We start from the raw sequence: 20,010 nt of genomic DNA, 5'->3' as shown, positions 1-20,010 counted from the left end.
ATGGGGTTAACTGCTGGGCCCAAGACATATTTCCTAACACCCCACCCCCAACAGAGCAAGGGAAGAAGGGGTCTTACTCCACTGCTTTCTTATAGACTTCAATGGCTTTGTCCGTCTGCCCTTCCAACAGGTGGATTTTCCCCAGCGTCATGTATGTCAGGTCATGTTGGTTGAGCTCCAGGGCATTATTTAGCTGATCTTTTGCCTGAGCATAGCACAGAGAACATTATTTATTGAAGACATTTATGTACTGCTGTTCAGGCAAACCTCACAAAGTGTTTACAAAGAAATATTAAAACTATATTATAAAACACCAAAAGACAACCCACAAAGAACTTTTTGAAAACAAGACCCTCCTTAATGAAATTGGCAGCGAGCCAACCTGAGCACTGGTTCATACACACTATGGCTGCAAAGGTCTGAAAGCAGAAATGCAGTGTTAGAAAAAACTCAGTGACCCATCAAAACTGTCAAGAAATCCCTAAAAACATGGCTCTGCCATCAGGGATTGTGGGTAACGTCTTGCTGCTGAAAAGTAGACTTGGGTAAACCTTTCTGCTGAGAAGCAGTCTGTTCCCACTAGCTGAGATGATCCCATAACTGAAGACACTCGCTTTATCTGGTATAGGCTGGTACTCAAGGTCATCAGCTTCTGCTAGCTGTGGGAGCACACGTCCTAAAAGACACAAAAAACGCCTGCAGTATTCCACCTTCTAGGAGTCTTCTGATCAGCTATTGGACTTCCTTAGCTCTTGCTATGCCTGTCCCTATAAGAGTTAGATCTTCCTTTGTCTAATTGCCCCACATCTTCCCTTGACATTATGTCTTGGATGATGTGCTCTGTTCCTGGTGGGGTCAGTTATCTTTGCTATCCTAAGCTTTGCATGTTTTAAGAGTTAGGATTAGTTAGCTTATTTGTTTTTGTTCTGTGGTTTAATTCTCAACTATTTTTCAATGTTTACTGGTGATTTATACCTATGCCTTATGGGTGTTCTGGATTAAATGATTTTTATGCTATTTTTATGCACTTAAAATTTTTAATAAAGCTCCCTTATATCTGCCCTGGTGTGTGTTCTTGCAGGTAAGCTTTGGGGACTAAGTCCAGCACCTTGGCCTAATTTGGCTACTTGCTATTGTTTTAACTCTTGACTCCACGAAGCGGAGACTTGGTTTTTAGTTCTTGCCTCGTCCCATGGACATCCATTTAAATTAGATTTTGGATCTCCCGTGACCCAAACTGGTGGACAGAAGGGGTGGTGGCAGTATAATCTATCTTGCAGAGTTGGTTTTGGTTTTGGTTGTTTTCCAGCCCTGGTAAGTTTGGCAAATGAGGGTGCATTACAAGAGCTGTGGTTTCAAGGGGTCTGGAACTTGGTGATCCTGACAAAATTAAAGAGCAAGTTTGAGCATATGAAGATGCTTTATACAGAGACAAACCACTTGTTCCACTAGCTTAGTGTTGTTTACACTGACTGGCAGCATCTCTCCAGGGGTTTAGACTTGGAGATGACAGGGATTGAACCTGGGACCTTCTGCAAGCAAAGCAGATATTCCACCATTGAGCTGCTGCTCTTCTCAGGCAGAAAAGGTCTTGCTATCTATGCCCCTTTTAACTATGCTATGGACCCCCCTCCTCCTAAGCTTGCTTCCCCCAAGGACTAATAGCTCCCTTGCTCCATACAGTATGTGATGCATCTACAACCCTATGAAAAGGAAAGGAAAGCAGCCAGGCGATCTTGGTAGCCGAATACCTCACCTTCCCTTTGGACAATTGTGGATGCCTCACATTTAAAAATAGTCCCTTGCCTGTTAATTTTTTTTTTGTCTTATAGACAAAACATTTCTTGAATGGAGCTCTTAGGATAGGCTCTTTTTCTACCCCCCCCCATGAGTTAGGAGTGGAGTTCCTTTTTTCCCTTCCTTCCTCCTTCAATGCTCCCAGCTGGGCTCAAGCATTGAAGCTGGAGCTGCAATTGCTTTGCCCCTTTCATTCTTGTTCTCCTGGGTGATTTAGGCCTGGAAGCAGTAGGATGCCAGAATCTGCAGATTGGCAGGACTGGAGGTTACTGAGACTTTTACAGCTCATCGTTCCACAAAATGCTTATCCCAGCACTGAGCCATGAGGGCTGCTGAACTGCACAAAGGAGCAGAACTGCTCCTCCTGGGCACATTGTTAATCCCCTCCAATGAGAGGCATCAATTGCAATGGCCTTTTTTTCTCCCCAGAGCCCAGCCCGTGGGACAGGAATGAAAGGTTGCAGGTTTCTTTTTTCTAGGCACATTAAAGAAGAGAGATGCTGACAAAGTAAAAAGAATTATGCAGCCATGGGATATTCATTGCTAAAAAGCAAAAATGCCAGCACACTCTATAGGCTTCATTATATTTTATAGGCCCATGTGACTCAATGCAAGGAAAGCACATGAAGTATGGTGGTGCGGTGAGGTGGAGATGGAAGGAGGAGGAAATTTCTCACACTAATGGCACATTAAAGCCTCCATTTAAAATCAAAGATCACCTCATGCAAATTTTTGTATTCCCCAAACTAGGGAAAACGGGGAATGGGGTGTTTTCATGGCTTGCAAGAATCAAACTGGAGCATCCTCCTAATAATGCTTCCACTAGGGGAAGGCATTACCAACTCTGACTTGAGGGCTGCAATGTAATCAGAAGAGGTAGCATCACTCGCCATCATGAATGCTATCTGCAACAACTGGCTTCATCATTCAAAAATCCTAAAGCAGGGATGGGGAGCCTGTGGCTCTCAAGATCTTGTTGGACTACAATTCCCATCATCCCTGACCATTGTCTGTGTTGGCAGGGGCTGATGGGAACTGGAGCCCAGCAATATCTGGAAGGCCACAGGTGCTCTATCCCTGCCCTAAAGATATGGGCATCTCAAAAAGGATATTGTAGAGTTGGAAAGGGCAACCGGAATGATCAAGGGGATGGAGCAACTCCCCTATGAGGAAAGGTTTCAACATTTGGGCTTTTTTAGTTTAGAGAAAAGGCGAGTCAGAGGCAACATGATAGAAATGTATAAAATTATGCATGACATGGAAAAAAGTGGACAGAGAAAAGTATATCTCCCTCTGTCATAACACTAGAACTCATGGACGTTCAATGAAGCTGAATGTTGGAAGATTCAGGACAACAGAAAGTACATCTCCAAGAAGCACATAGGTAAACTGTGGAATTTGCTCCCTCAGGAGGCTGTGAAGGCCACCAACGTGGATGGATTCAAAAGAAGATTAGACAAATTCATGGAAGATAAAGCTATCAATGGCTACTAGCCGTGATGGCTGTGCTCTGCAACCATAGTTAGAGGCAGGATGCTTCTGAAAACCAGGGGAGAGTGCTCTTGCAGTTAGGTCCTGCTTGCGGGCTTCTCATGGGCATTTGGTTGGCCATTGTGAGAACAGGATGCTGGACTAGATGGGCCACTGGCCTGATCCAGCAGGCTCTGCTTATGTTCTTATGTTCACAAAAAAAATGGAGACTGGGTGATTGTCAGTCTCCAGGTTACAGCTCAAGAAAACAGTGGCCTGAAGCTCCCTTTCATGGAAAAAAAACGTTGACTCTGGCCTTGCAGTTCAGAATTAATTATCTTAGGATCTGGGGGAATTTCCAACTAGGTTTGTGAGAGGCAGGCAGAAACTTTAACAACACTTAAAGTCTCATTGAACCCAGTGGAGTTTATTTCTGAGTAGACATACATTGGATTGCAGCCTTAGTGTATAACCTGTTCTGCTGGTAGAATTTGGGTTTTAGCTGCAGAAACCAGCATGTGGGTTTGGTTTAATATGCAGAGGGTTCCACACTGAGATTCACTTTCACACAGTGAGTTAATAGGCCTCACATTCTGCAGAGACTGAGCGGGTCTGGATTGTTTCTGTCAAATGCTTACTAACCACAAGAACCTGGGGTGAGGATTACAGTGGCCAGGTACATGCTACTGAACTCTACATAATTCGGGAGGGACACACATGGAGCGGTGAGGGAGGAAGGGGACACCCGCCTAGCCAGCCAGATCAGCCGAATCAACCCTGGCAATCAATGGGGTGACAGATGTCGCAGCCAGATCGCCCTCACATCTACATAATTCACTATCCAATAATCTCATTTCCACTCACTTCATTCCTATTCCCTACCTTTTCCCAAACTGATGGTCTTGAGATATTTTGGACTATAGCTCCCATCAGTCTCAGCCAGTATGGTCAGTGGACAGGGCTGTTGAGAGTTGTACAGTAGGGCCCCACTCACACGGCGGGTTACGTTCTGGACCCCTGCTGTAAAGTGAAAACCGCTGTAAAGTGGAACTCACTGAATAGAATGGCGTGCAATGCCTGAAAACTACATAAAAGCGGAACAAACGCCTGCTTTGTTCCTGCTTTGGCCTGCGTCCAGCCGCTTGTTGCTGTGGCGGCCGGTCCTCTGCCGCGCCGTGTGTGGGTCTGGACTTCTCCGGGGGTCCTGTCTGCTGTCGCGTGCTGGCGCCATCTCTGGTTGTCCCTGTCGCTGTCGGGCTGGGTCCTTCGCTGTCGTCGTCGCCGCTTCTGCTGTCGTCTGCGCGTTCCGCGTTGCCGTCTCTGCGGGCTTTCCTTCTCCTGCTGCGGCTGGTCTGGCCGGGACACGTTAGCGGCTTTTGTTGTTGCTGCGGCTGGATTGCGGGGGGTGCGGCTGGCCGTTGGATGGCCTGCTTCTCTCTCCACTGCCGCGGCTGTGCCCATTGTGGCTGTCCCTGCTCTGTGCCTGACTTGTGGTGGTGGGGTGTGGCCGGGGCCGCCACCGCGGTCTATGTTTCGAACTGGGGCTTTTGCCCTTGCCATCGTTGTCGTCTGGCTGACGGCGTTTGGTGAGAAGAAGGAAGATTTCATCTACTTATATAGTGCTGGACGATGTTGGTTTAGCGGGTTGAATTGTATGGAGTGATTACACTCAAATGCATGTTGTATGTAAGGTGTAAGTTGTGTATTGTCTGTCTTATGTCGTATGTTATGTGTTGTATCGTTGTTCTAATTACATGTTTGTTGTATGTATGTTGTTTGTATATTGTCGTGGTGTACAAGAAGTGACCGGCAGCCCCCGGGGGGGTAAGGGGTGGGTTTTTATGTTTATTTGTTATATTATTTAAGATAGGCCTGTCCAGCAGGCAATTAGGGATAGGGGCATGTGCAAACCAAGGAGGGATGAAACAGAGAAGGAGGGGGGCCAAGCTATACCAAGTTTGGGCGGCAGGTGCCGGATTGATGCTAGGGGCAGACCATGTCAATTTAGAGGAACACGGGATAGATGCATAATACCTATCCCGTGTTCCAGGTCTGCCCCAAACCAGAAGTTAACTGAGGGAAGCAGGATTCCTACCGACCTTCGATTGCTAATGTGTAATGCCAGGTCTGTGACACAAAAAACATCTGTCATCCATGATATGATACTGGATGAGTGCGCAGACCTGGTGTGTATCACGGAGACCTGGCTGGACGAGGCCTCAGCTCCCATCCTTAAGGCCATGTGTCCGCCAGGTTTCTATTATGCACAGCAACCGAGGGTAGGTAAGCGGGGAGGGGGAGTGGCAGTCATCTACCGGGAGTCTTTGATTTTCACCAGGCCTCCGCTCCCAAGGACCAAGGTTGTTGATTGCATGTACTGGAGGTTGGGCCCGAAGGGCAGTTTGGGGATCTTGCTCGTGTACCGCCCGCCCCGCTGCACGGCCGATTCCCTGTCCGAGGTGCTCGAGGTGGTCTCGGATGTAGGAGCGTTGACCCCAGAGCTTTTAGTACTGGGGGATTTCAACGTGCATGCTGAGACCACCCTCAGTGGAGCCCCTCGGGATTTCCTGGAAACCATGGCTTCCTGGGAACTGCACCTTAATAATACTGAGCCCACCCATGTAGCCGGTCATGCTCTCGACCTTGTATTTGTCCTGGGAGCGGTAGGAAGTGTTCTGAAGTTGGGGGCTATTTCTTTTACCCCTGTGTCATGGTCAGATCACTATCTGGTGAATTTTGACATCTCGATGCCACACTCCCTCCGCAGGGGTAAAGGACCTATTAGAATGGTCCGCCCTAGGCGCCTGATGGATCCAGAGGGATTCCTGACTGCACTGGGGGAATTGGAACCTGCTGAAGGTCGCCCGGTCGAAACCCTGGTGATGGAGTGGAATGAGGGAATCACCAGGGCATTAGACTGGGTGGCTCCGAAACGTCCTCTCCCCCTGAATAGGACTCAGACGGCTCTGTGGTATACACCCCGGTTGCGTAGTCTGAGGCAGGAGGTGAGACGACTAGAGCGCCGGTGGCAAAAATCCTGTTCTGAAGATGCTCGGACACAGGTTAGAGCAGCAATAGCTGCCTACCAGGTGGCAGTGAGGGCAACAAAGAAGGATTTCTTTGCTGCCTCTATTGCATCCGCAGAGTGCTGTCCCAGGAAGCTGTTCCAAGTAGTCCGAAGCCTGGTCGGTCCAGTTGCTCAGGAACCCTTGGAACATTCTAAGGCTTCCTGTGACAAATTGGCAAAGCACTTTGCTGATAAAGTCGAGCACCTGAAGAACTCGATTCCGTACGCTGTGTATGCAGTGGGGGATCCAGAGTTGACCAATTGCAGTCCGGTTCTGTGGGATCGGTTTCAGCCTCTCCCTTCTGAGGATGTGGACAAGGTGCTTTCAACGGTAAAGCCTACCACCTGTCTGATTGATCCTTGCCCATCATGGTTTCTTATGAAATGTAGGGAGAAATTAGGCGAAGGGATCAGGGCGGTGGTAAATGCATCCTTGAAGGAGGGTGTTTTGCCACCAGCCCTCAAGGAGACAATTATAAAACCTATTCTGAAAAAGGCCTCCTTGGATCCCAAAGTCTTAAACAACTTTCGCCCCGTTTCAAATCTGCCATTTTTGGGGAAGATCATTGAGCGAGTGGTGGCTGGCCAGTTGGCAGCACACTTGGATGAAACGGATTATTTGGATCCATACCAATCGGGTTTCAGGACTAGACATAGTACTGAAACAGCCTTGGTCGCTCTGGTGGATGATATGAGGAGGGCATTAGACGGGGGATAATCCACCTTTCTTGTCCTCCTGGATCTCTCGGCGGCTTTTGATACCGTCGACCACGGTATCTTGTTGGATCGCCTGGAAGGATTGGGAATAGGAGGCACTGTCTTGCAGTGGTTCCGTTCCTTTCTCTCTGACAGGCATCAACAGGTAGCATTGGGAGATGAGGTTTCAGACCCTTGGCCCCTCACATGCGGAGTGCCACAGGGTTCTATCCTCTCTCCCATGCTATTTAACATCTATGTAAAGCCGCTGGGAGCTATCATCAGGAGTTTTGGGCTGTGATGTCATCAATATGCAGATGACACGCAGCTCTATCTCTCCTTTAAATCTTCACCAGAGATGGCTGTGGAGACCGTGTCCAAGTGCCTGGAATCCGTGAGTGGATGGATGGGAAGGAACAGGCTGAAGCTCAATCCTTATAAGACCGAAGTGCTACTTGTGGGTGACAGGGGGAGGTTGGGTGCTGTTGACCTACAGTTTAATGGGGTGAGTTTACCCCTGAAAGATCAGGTCCGCAGCCTCGGGGTGGTTCTTGATTCCAAGCTGTCCATGGAGGCTCAGATTTCGGCAGTGAGCCGGGCAGCTTGGTACCAATTACATCTCATACGGAGGCTGCAACCCTACCTCCCTATTCATCAGCTCCCACTGGTGGTACACGCCCTGGTCACCTCTCGATTAGACTACTGCAATGCGCTCTACGTGGGGTTACCCTTGAAAATGGTCCGGAAACTACAACTGGTGCAGAATGCGGTGGCTTGGTTGCTTACAAACAGCCGCCGCCGTAATCACATCACGCCAGTATTATTTCACCTACATTGGCTGCCAGCTGTTTTCCGGGCCCAATTCAAGGTGTTGGTATTAACCTTTAAATCCCTATACGGTCTCGGCCCAGTTTATCTGAAGGAGCGCCTCCAGTACCACAAATTAAGCCGCCCAACCAGATCAGCCACACAGGGCCTTCTCTCAGTCCCACCAACGAAAACAGCTAGGTTGGTAGGGACTAGAGAGAGGGCATTTTCAGTGGCGGCCCCCACTCTCTGGAACTCCCTCCCATTCGATCTTCGCCATGCCCCTTCCCTGAATATATTTCGCCGGGCATTAAAAACTTGGCTTTTTGGACAGGCCTTCAGGAATTCCGGGGAGGGCTAATTTTTTTTGGGGGGGGGATATTTTATTATCTATTGATCGCCCTAACTGATTTCATGCTGCTATGATTAATGATCGTACTTATTTTATTGTATTTTATCTGTATTGTATTGTAATTTACTGAATTTTAGTTTGTACGTCACCTAGAGTGGCTTCGGCCAGATAAGCGACACAAAAATTAAATTTATTATTTATTATTATTGTAAGAATGGGGCTTGCGTCTAATTGAGACTACTGTATTAGTGAATCACTGTAAAGTGAAGCGCTGTAAAGCGGGGCCCTACTGTAGTCCAAAATATCCTTTGGGCACAAGTTTAGAGAAGGCTGTTATATCTCTATATCCTACCCCTCCACACACACAGTACTCCTCCCCCATTAATACCTCAGTCCGATTTCCACCCCTCCAGGTTTCTGCAACAAATTCTACCAGCAGAATAGGTTATACACTAAGGCTGCAATCCAATACATGTCCACAAAAAGTAAGCTCCATTGGGTTCAATGCGACTTATTCCCAGGTGAGTATGTATTGGATTGCAACCTAAGCCAATGTTTTTCAATCTTGGATCCCAAGATATTGTTGGACTACAACTCCCATCATCCCCAGACAGAATGGTCAATGGTAAGGGATGATGGGAGTTGTAGTCCATCAACATCTGGGGACCCAAAGTTGAAAAACGACTAAGTAATATTAAAGTTTCAGTTGTGCATAACTTATGATTGCAGCAAATGTTTTAAGAAAAATAAATCTAGTAATTCTAACATGAAAATAAGAGGCATACTTGGAACCTGTCCATCATGAAAATAATCCTTTGAAATGCCCATGAGGGCAGCCCCCAAAGTCCTTTTATCAAGGTGCCCTCTGCAAGGTGCTACATGCAAGATACCAACAAGGAGTGGAGTACCTTCTCTGCAACTGGTATCCATCAGGGCATTACACACTGGATAAGAGGAGATGCTAATGAACCCAACCAGCGGCTCTTTACTTGGAGCTCCACTGTACGGAATTCCTTCATCCCAGTCCCACACAGCCATTGAGGGATCCCCAGCATGCAACACAAGCACTTCGACTGCTTGCCAGAGAACTGCTCACATTACCTTATTGAAATATTTCAGATGCATGTAGCAGACACCCAAGTTGTGGCAGATCTCCTAGGTGTGAAGGAGACATTTGTAAATTGCATGTGATACATGAGGGGATGGAATGTCTTGCCACTCCGTGTGAAAAACTACTGGTCTCAAGCTCACAAAATGCAAAACCACAGGATCAATGTCCTCAAAAACAGATATAACACAATTTGTTGAAACATCACACCACCAAATGGTCATCCCATTTTCTCAGACTAACAGATTATTTCCATCCAGCAGAAGATTAACAATACTGAATACCTCAGAGCTGAGTGTGGCAAGGCTCTCTATTGCATCTTTTTACAAATCACCAAATACTGGCCTTATTCACAGTATTCCACAGTTAGTGGTTTACACTGAAGATGCTGACCTGAGTTTCCCTGCTCATCTTTGCCAATGCACAGGAACAACACACTGCAATTCCTGATTCAGCATTATGTCTGAACTGGAGGTTGTAATTTGTTTCGCTCCAATCACGATCTGTAGCCAAAAATTATTTTCATCATACTGATTGGGGGGGGGGGTTTGGAGCAAAACAACTATGATCTCCAGTTTGGACATAATGCTAAGGCAGGGATCATGGTTTGTTGCTCCAGCGTGCTAATGGGAAAGAGCAAAGTGGCCTTGGTCTGCATGTTCTGTGGTTTATCATGATGTGTGAATTTATTCGGTGTTCCAGAATCAAAAACAAAAGTTCATTAGACCATAATTTGTAACTTCAGCCCATTATGGTCAAAGATGCTATACAAATACAATGAAACTGGAAACCTGGCAAAGATCAGTTAAACCTTCTCTTATCACTAGAATTTTGCACATAAGCCTCATATATAATACAGCCACGAGAATGGCTGTATACTATAGCCAGCGTGGATTTTTTGCATTCTGCAATGTTAAATTGAAAATACCCTCCATGCCATTCTGATCCTTCCCATAAGCTCATTTCAAAACAAAACCTTACAAAACTTATAGTCCTGAACTCAGAAACGCTTACTTAACAACCCTGTCAATTTTCATGGTGATACACAAAACAGTCACAGAGAATCAAGAGTTCAAAGTCTAAAAAGAGAGGGAAAAAACGCAGACCCCTTGTGGACTTTTTTCTGTCAGAGTTCTCATAATCTGGTGAAATTCATTAAAAATCAGCCATGTTCACAGAGTACCTATAATCCTGTTACTGGCCTTGCCCCATACTCTGATCTTAATCTGCTGCAGTTTAAAAGTTAAAAAAAATGGCTGGCTTATTTTTAATTAATTTAAGAAATTTTGGCTTGAACTCAATGATAATGTCGGGAATGCTCAGTAAGAACCAACTGTCAATGTTCTAAAAGCGAGACTCCCAGATGCTGGGATGCCTAATCAGGGGGCCACACCCACACCAGACTTTGATTTCACGTGAGACAGTCATGGCTTCCCCAAAGAATCCTGGGAAGTGTAGTTTGTAAAGGGTGCTGAGAGGAGACTCCTATTCCAGTGACAGAGCTCCAGTGGCCAGAGTGGTTTAACAGTCAGACTGAAGCTCTGTGAGGGGAACAGGGCCTCTCCTAGCAACTCTCAGCACTCTTCACTAACTACACTTCCCAGGATTCTTTGGGAGAAACGATGACTGCCTAAAGTGAAATAACAGTCTGGTGTGAACATGGCTGATTTTTAATGAATTTCAACAGATTATGAGAACTCTGACAGAAAAAAGTTCAAAAGGGATCTGTTTTTTCTCTCTCTCTTTTTACATTTTGAACTCTCAATTCTCTCTGTTTTGTGTATTTATTTATTTATTTATTACATTTGTTAGTCGCCCATCTGGCTGGCTGTCCAGCAACTCTGGGCGACGTACAAGATAAAAACATACAAATACATATTTGTATCACCATGAAAATTTACAGGGTTGTTAAGTAAGCGTTTCTGAGTTCAGGACTATAAGTTTTGTAAGGTTTTGTTTTGAAATGAGCTTATGGGAAGGATCAGAATGGCATGGAGGGTATTTTCAATTTAACATTGCGGAATGCAAAAAATCCACTCTGGCTATAGTATACAGCCACTCTTGTGGCTGTATAATAAGGCATGTCAGAGTGATGATAAACCAGAAATTGAGTTTTGTAAAATGGTCATATTACAAAGCAAAAGATTATTTTTGTGCTCCTTGATAGTCAAAGGAGCTGCCTGCCCACCAAAGGTCTCTCTCTTGGCCTTGGTGGGTGAGTTCACCACAGGTAGCACCTTTTAAGCTACACACCAATAGTAGAACTCTCTCCCTAAGAAGGCTCACCTGGGCTGAGTTGAATGTCTTTTTGCTGCCAGGTGAGGGCCTTTTTGTTTGCTCAAGTCTTTAAAGTTGTTAGATCCTTATCTTTTAAAAACTGCTAATTTAACATGGTCTCGCACTGATACATTCTGGCTGCTCTGTCCATGTTTATTGTACCTTGATCTTTTTTACTGCTTTAAAAAAATTCTTAGCCACTCTGAGAGCTCTTGGCTGAAGAGCGGGACAAGATATGTGCCAAATAAATAAATGGCTGTAATAATTTTGGGGTCTGTAGTACTGACTAATCCAGCTTGGTACACACTGTTTTGCTTGGACTGATGCTCTGCTACGTTGGGATCATCACCACCCAGGATGTGGCATTTGGTTCATGAGAGAGTACTTAGTCATGTTTTGTTTTCTTGCTGAATATTAAAGCAGGCAGCCATCTGTGTGCAACATCTGGCAGATATAAAAACCAGGCCTTCCTCCATCTTGGTCTACCATGGGTAAAGGTTGCATATTCCTTCCCATATCATGGAATTTATGAGACATGCTTGTGTCTGGAAAGCAACTAGCCTACCACAAGGACTAAGGGCTGATCCACACAGTCACTCTCCCCCGCACATGGGCAGCCACAGCCTTTCTTGGTCACATGCATGCCCAAGATCACAGCAGGAAACATTTATTTCAAACCAAGCTATACACTGATACAGGCAGCAACAATTTCTGCTGTTGCAGTAGCTCTCTCCCCACTTGCCACTGGTATCACTGAGGCTGCATCTGAGTACACCCAGATTCAAATTAACATCTCTCCACGTGAGCTATGCTGGTCACCGACCATAACAATAAAGGTAATAATAATAACTCCACGTGAGCTGCATTCTGAGGACAGGATGCTGCTCCCACACAGAGTAAAGTGACTGTGTAAAACTGGCCCTAGGTCAGCCATCAATTTGTATGTGTCAAATTCTACCCAATTCTATTTACAAGTAGGAAGGCAATCCTCGTGCATACCCAGTCCTTCTCGTTGTGCTGGGCTGCATCATTGTACACTTCAATGGCTGCTTTGTGTTTCCCCAAAAGAAACCTGCAACAAAATATCAGATCTTATTTTTTCTCACTCTTTTCTTCCAATGTATTCCTGGACAGTCAATTGTTTGTCAGTCAGAGGACCAAAATGGAGCTGTACGGATACCTACTGTGCTGTAGAGTTAAATAGCATACCTGCCCAAACAGTTTTACTATCCAATATGCTGAGATTCATAGCATGCCCCAATACTTATTCTTAGCTGGCCAAAAGTACTTTATTAGAGGCTTGTATATTCCCTATTTCTTGTTTTCTTAATTCATAGATGGATACAGTAATGTCACATGACCTGAAAAGTATCAACCCGCATACTATCCTCTGAGTTTCACCACCATCATTTTTCACAACTCTTCTAAAAAACTTTAAAATGCTAAAACTTAAAAAAGTTAAAATCTTAACCACCCTGAGCCTCTGCGGACTGAAGAGGTTAAAATAATTCATTTTAAACTATACAGCAAAGTGCTGTGCTAATAGTGGCAGATCTGGTATCAGTGGTTTCCAACCTTTTTGGTACGGTGCCCCCATAAGTACAAATTTACATGGTATGGTATTTGTCACATGAATTTTGGACCTTAGGTCTTCAGTGACCACTGTTTTTTTCCATTTTAACTGCAAGCTTGCCTATTTTATAACCATCACTTTAGGCATCCAAGCAAAAATATACCTAATGCTCCTATTAACGTGGAATTTGTTTATTGAAATATTTATAGTACAGTACATACAAAGTTATTCAGAATTTTGTTTATGGGAATGTAAGAACACCAGCCATCTGACTGCAGGATACTGCTTTATAAGCAATAAAAATATTCTAAAAACATGTCTTTACAGCATAGCGGCAAGCTGTAATAGGTGCTCAAAACAACTCCCTGTACAAGCACCTTGTGGCGAACTATCACCAGTTCCTAAAGAGTGCTTCCCAGGTGTTATAATGGAAGGCTCAAGCCTTTTCAATGTTCAGTAAGAAGTGTCAACACAGCATTATAATATGCCAACCAACCAAAAAGGTGCAAGGAGTATTCATATCAGTTAAGGATTACAAGCAATAATTATTTGGGGCTTACTGTGACTCGCCTGCACAGGTGTGGTGATCCACTTGCAGGTCCCAACCCACAGGTTGGGAAACACAGTGACAGACATTGTTTGTCCTCTGGTGGCAATGGCCACTAGGTTAGATGGCTTTAATAGACAAATTAATCAATCCAGACAAGACTAAGGCAATGTTAGTGGGTGGTTCCCTAGACCAGTGTTTCCCAAAGTGTGGTACGCGTACCCCTGGTGGTACGCGAAAGGGTTTCAAGGGGTACGCGGCCGAATTTTTTTTTTGTACTTTATCATTGGGTTTTAGCGGCAAAAAACGTGTGCGTGTGTTCTTTTAAGAGAAAATACAGTTCTTGTGATTTCTCCAGTTTCTCACACAATCATGTGAGGGAAGATCAATAACAGAGGTTTATCCCAATGTTATTCAACGCGTAGTCTCTTTTGCTCTCAATGCATTCCTTGTCTTTTTGTGCACCCCTCCAGTTTCTCATAAGACTCGGACTCCCTCACAATGACTTTGGCCACCAAAAAACGCTTCTACAGACAGATGGCGCCACAAAGATATTTATGCATATGCTCGACTACAAAAATGTTCACACCGGGAAGTAGGGAAGTAGAGTTTTTTCTCTATCTTCAGCCCTGCAGCGGCCATCTCGCCAGCCACTTCCCTCTTGGGGAATCTCCCGCTCTTCGGCTGCAGAGCGGTTTTTTCCCCCATCCTGCCTGGCCTGCCCGCTCATCAGCTGTGAATTTTAGGCGGGAGGTTTGAATCCCCTGCCTGCTCTTGGGCTGCATGCCTGAGTGGCTTCCCAAGCAGGATGGGGGGAAAACCGCTCTGCAGCCAAAGAGCGGGAGATTCAAACCTCCAGCCCAGGCAAGCGCTGCCTCTGTAAACCTGCTGCATGCTGCATGATTTTTAGCTGGAGTTTCCAGTTTTGGGGGGTCCCCTCTGGGTCTTTATTTCCAGAATGGTGTTTTTTTTGTTTGAATAATAGTTATTTTAATTATTAGTATATGAATTATTTCTATATTTTTGAATATAGTGGCCCACTTATGACCCTAGCAGGACAGGGATAGCCTAACTACTATTATGTATGCCTTGGTAACCTCTGGGCTAGATTACCAGATTACCACAATGTGTTATATGTGGGGCTGCCTTTGAAGATAGTTTGGAAACTGCAGCTGGTGCAGAATTCAGCAGCCAGATTGCTCACCAGGACAAGATGGTTTGAGCATATAACACCAATTCTGGCACAACTGCACTGGCTACCAGTTAGTTTCCGGGCTCCATTCAAAGTGCTGGTTTCGACCTACAAAGCCTGGTAAGGCTCTATAGAACCCCAATACCTCAAGGACTGCCTCTCCCCATATGAACAAACCAAGCTCCTGCATTTGGCATCTGAGGCCCTTCTTCATGTGCCCCCTTCAAGGGATGGGGGTCCGGAGGGTGGTGATACAAGAACAGGCCTTCTCTGTGGTGGCCCCATTTATGGAATGCTCTCCCCAGGGAGACACACATGGCACCATTGTTATCTATCTTTAGGCACCAGGCAAAAACATTTATCTTCTCCCAGGCATTCAGCTCTTAGTTTTGGAGGGCTTTTGATGTTGTAGCCTCTTTTAGAGATGGACTGTCCCACCGTCTTTTATATTTATGTACTGTGTTTTTTAACTTTTAGTTTTAGTTTTTTATATTCTTTTTACTGCTTGTAAGTTGCTTTGGGGTCACCTTTGTGAAGAAAAGTGAAATAATAATAACAACAACAACAACAACAAATCTTCTCCCAGGCATTTTAGCATGTGTTTTTAAACTGTTTTTAATTTTTTTGTGTTTTTAAATTGTTTTTTGTGTTTTAAAATTTGTATATTTGTTTTTAATGTTTTTAATTGCTGTAAGCTGCCCAGAGAGCTTCGGCTATGGGGCAGTATATAAATGTAATAAATAATAAATAAATAAATAATGGTGATGAAAGCGGATAAGCAATCAACAGCTACTAGTAGCCATGATGGCTATATGGAACATCAAGACTAAGAGGCAGGATGCCACTGAATACCAGCTGTTGGGAGGCAAATAATGGAGGTAGGCTGTTGCCTTCATGCCCTGCTTGTGGGTTTCCCGGAGGCATCTGGTTGGCCACTGTGAGAAACAGGATGCTGGATTAGAGGGGCCCTTAGTCTGATCCACCAGGGCTCTTCTTTTGTTTTTAAGAATGCAGACAGGGAGAATGCACAGTGAAGGACTATGCAAATATGAATAAAAATGGAAGTAAAACAGCCTTCGGGAAATCCCACCCTCTTTACGTAACACCTCAAATCTGAAGAATAAAATGGCACCTACAGTGATCGGGCCACTTGCTTGAGGTTGTCTGCACTCCGAGGTGAGAGAATAGCACAAGTCTGGAAAAGCTCAAGTGATTCATGAATCTTCCCTTCCAGTCGAAATATCAAAGCTGAAAGCAACATTGCCACAGCATGTTAATCAAGGGACCCTTTTGAGAAAAGCAAGTTGCACCCTGAGCAATGCTTAAATGTATAGAGAAGGAGGACCACACCCCCACCAGTTCCCCAGCTGAAGCACACAAAGGGTTTTTGGAGAAGGCAAAATGAAGTAGAGCAGGGCTGGCAGCTGATTGGCTCTGCATCTAGAAACAATGGTATCATGTTCCCTTGTAGCAAGTGGGACAGTTTATAGTGTTTCTATGGCCCGCTTGCCATGCAAGAGCCAGAGAATCAGCTTTGTCTGTTGTCATAGCACAAAGTATGCACACCACAGTGGCTTAATTTGTACAGCGGCAGGAGACAAAGCCACTCTTACAATTGTGGAAAAGACCACTGTTGATGAAGAGTTCTAAGCTCCAACCCCAGATCCATCCTTCTATCATGGATTTTAATATCCAACACAGCAAATAGGAAAGTTACAGAAGCTGTCACATTCTTAATCTACAGCAATGAGAGTTCTGCCTTATTTTGGGTACACCTCATGTCCCAAGTACCAACTGTTAAAACATAAAAATGGCATATGATGCATTTCTACTAGTCCAGTAGGCATGGCCCTATAAAGTGCCTGGACAGAAGAACTGAATGTAAGTTACTCTAAGCTTCTCAGGAGGAAGAGAGTGGCCTAAATGTAATATAATGCTTTGTCTTGGCGTTACAGGAGTTGTAACCAAGGTTTGTTCTTGTTTCACTGTTTGTGGTTTGTTTGGAGGGTACAAACCACAACCCTGGGTTCACACGTAATGCTAAGCCATACCATGGCTTAACACTGGATAGGGCAGCAGAAGCAGGACCAAGAGAGTAGCAAAGCAGCTGCAGTTTTCACTCTAGGTACCTGTGCACTTGCAGATTTGGCTTAGCATTAAGTTGTGAATAAGGTCAATATATAATTACAAATTTATAATAAAAGTGCAAGAAATGCTGAATGTTTGTATTGCTATTTTATTTTATTTGTATTGTATGCCATGTGTCATTGGTAGAAAATGCAGCTAATGAATAGGTGAATAAAATAAATAAATAAATACCATCAATTTTCAGAATTTTGTAGTAATCTTCAGCTTTATGTGTATCAAGTTTGTTGATAGCTTGTAAGTTTCTTAAATATTTCAGAGCATGCTTTGAGAGGGACATGTACAAGTTTTTTTTCAGGCTTCTAGTAACCAGCTTGCATGTCACAGTAAACTATAGTTAGCAGTTGACCATGAAGGTGCCTATCTGGGCTGTATATCTCCAATCATGCTTCCTGGCTTAGCATTACATCCAAATTAGAGATCCTGGTTTGTTTTACTCCAACAATCCACAATCAGTAAGTGAAGAAGACACCTTGGCTACATCTTGTGGTTTGTTGGGAGTGAAATGCTACGCTAAGGACTGTGGTTTGTCTCCTCCCAGCATGAGTGGAGAAGAGTGGGAAAGAGCAAAATAGGAGTGATTTGCTTATGCATGGTAAGCCATGGTTTATGCTAACATGACCCATGTGTTTTGGGCTATGCACGTACCAGATTTCATCTGTCTTGATGTGGAAATATCATAATCATTCTGGGCCTCACTCCATGTCCTGTCCCATCCGCTTAAGTGTGAGCAATTGTGCAAATGTTTCATTTTCAGAGCTTTCTAGTAATGAGGGTCTGCTGGACTATGCAAGCACCCTAATATTTTTGGCACTCACTGAACAAGTCAATGAACAAGTTTTATTTTCATCCCCAAATAGAGGTTGCTTTTGTGGAAAACATGTCAGCCAAATTGGAAACATGTCAGCTATGGGAAGATGCTTTTAGCTTACCTTGAACATAGACTGCATATTCACACATCCCATGGGTCTCTTGAAGTTGCTCTTTTATAGCAATCTGAACCACAAAGAAAAGAGGCAATGTTTCAATAATGAGATTTTCTTTTTTGGACAAGGGGCAGAATGTCATTAACAGCCTAAGAACTCTGCCCTTTAATATGTTGGCCTCAACATTGATCTAGTATTTATTAAGGAAATTTACCTACTAGATCGGGAGTGGGGAACCTGTGGCCCCTCCAGATGTTGTTGACTCGCAACTCCCACCATTCTCAGTCAACATTGCTAAGGGTCAGGGAAGATGAGAGTTGTAGTCTAGCAACATTTGGAGGGCCACAAATTCCCAATCCCTATATTAGAGCAAAAACATGCCTATTTTTTCCTTTTCCTTTTTTAGACCAATGAAATGCTTGTTGAAACCACTCATTGTGGTAATTTGTCCCTTCTGGAAAAAGAAGCCAAATTATCCAAGAACAGAGGCTTTCTGATGCTTTTGACATTGCCAAGGCTTTCAATTTCACTTAATGGCACTATAAAAACACTTTTGCATTAAAAATGTTAACATTAAAGTAACAGCCTCTGAATAGGTAACATTCCAGCAAGTGAAATTCCCGCCACCCAAGTACTTGTGGATAGATTAGTGTTATCCCTCTATTGGAAAATTAAGTGCATGCCCTGATGGTCCTTAGAAGTATACACTCACTTTGTAAAGCATCAATAGTAAATTATATCTTTAAAAAACTATACAAAGGTTCTAAAAGACTCTGGTCTTCAATACAAAGAGGAAAGTGCACCTCTAGGACCACTCAGGAAGACTCTTAATTTTTCAATTTTTACTTGTAATTCAATGCAATTAAATTTTAGACAAGATAGTTGCTTTTCTGAACCAGATCAGTCTCTTTTACATGTGTTGTAACATCTGTGATGCAGTACTATTAACACAGGAAGTTTCCAGAGTATTGTTTTTATTCATTTAGATTTCTCTTTCCTGTCCTAAGAGGCATTAAACACAATAACCGCATCTCATTAAATTCTTACAACAACCCTGTGAAGCAGCCTAGACTGGTCTCCCTGTAGACTGGTGTTTTCTTGCAGCAGTATTTTGCGACATGTTCTTGCAGAACAGCCCTATGCACTAGTGGTGGATTTATTCTGCTTTTTTAGTTGGTCTGCAGTGCTTCCCCAATGCTGCTACATTCTTGCTGTTTGAAGGGGCTATAGCACAACAAAAGCAGGACAAAAATAAACCAGAATATTTATGGTATAAAAAGTTACAGGATTTTAGCAGGAAGTTATGGGATATGCACTGATTGGAAATGAAGCAGTTTAACCGCCCCCCAAAAAAACTTTTCCAGATGCAAACAGTATTGAAAGTGGGGTTGCGTGTGACTGCCCCAATGGCATCCTGAGCACAAATCATCATGAATGCACAATAAAAAGGATGTCTGGAGGTGTCCTGGGAAGGTGGGTAGGCATATTGGGGATTTCCTGGCACAGGAACAGTCAGGCTGAATTACACCAAACTGTAAGCTTCTTTGAAGTTTGGTAGTTAGGCAGGGTAAGCCAATCAGCAAGTTTACAGCTGAGAAGAGATTTGAATGTAGGCCACTATACAGACTAGCCAATGCCTAAGGCAGGGCTGGAGAAAGTTTTTCAGCCCGAGGGCTACATCCCTTGGTAGACAGCCCTAGAGGAGCTGTATGTCAGAGGCAAAAGAGGGTGGAGCAATGGCAGACACTCATACCTTTGTACAGTCAGCTACATTTCAGCCATGCAAAAATTAGAGGTTTCTACATCTACCCACATCTCTCCATCCTCTAATCAGACAAACAAGAAGCGTTATCACAGTCAAAGGACACATTCCAGGCAGGCAAAAGCACTTGAGGAGGGTATGTAGCAGGGCTGGTGAGGGATATGGCCTGTGAAGAGGAAGGGTGACCTGGTGAGGCTCCCAAGGGTCAGTTAGAGAGACATCTGAAGGGCCATATTCGGCTCATGTGTCTGTCTCCATTTGTGTCAGAATTCATTTTACCAATCTCTTTTA

At 44.3% G+C, this 20,010-nt stretch overlaps 1 protein-coding gene across 5 annotated transcripts in view; it reads right to left on the bottom strand.

Annotated features, from left to right (window-relative positions):
• Nucleotides 1-20,010, bottom strand: part of BBS4 (Bardet-Biedl syndrome 4) — an 80,375-nt gene that overhangs the window by 20,323 nt on the left and 40,042 nt on the right. For 3 of the 5 annotated variants that reach the window (XM_061594910.1, XM_061594912.1, XM_061594913.1), the window contains 5 exons: nt 17,964-18,027; nt 16,023-16,134; nt 12,574-12,646; nt 9,291-9,344; nt 78-205 (listed from right to left, as the gene is read on the bottom strand). In XM_061594910.1, the coding sequence (XP_061450894.1) occupies nt 78-205; nt 9,291-9,344; nt 12,574-12,646; nt 16,023-16,134; nt 17,964-18,027 (431 nt within the window). Of the gene's footprint in view, nt 1-77; nt 206-9,290; nt 9,345-12,573; nt 12,647-16,022; nt 16,135-17,963; nt 18,028-20,010 lie in introns of those variants that run through there. The other 2 variants (XM_061594915.1, XM_061594914.1) reach the window with 2 other exon arrangements.

The sequence above is a fragment of the Rhineura floridana genome, chromosome 14, assembly GCF_030035675.1.
Source record: "Rhineura floridana isolate rRhiFlo1 chromosome 14, rRhiFlo1.hap2, whole genome shotgun sequence".
In the NCBI taxonomy this organism is placed as follows: domain Eukaryota; kingdom Metazoa; phylum Chordata; class Lepidosauria; order Squamata; family Rhineuridae; genus Rhineura; species Rhineura floridana.
This window is presented reverse-complemented; position numbering and strand designations above follow the sequence as displayed.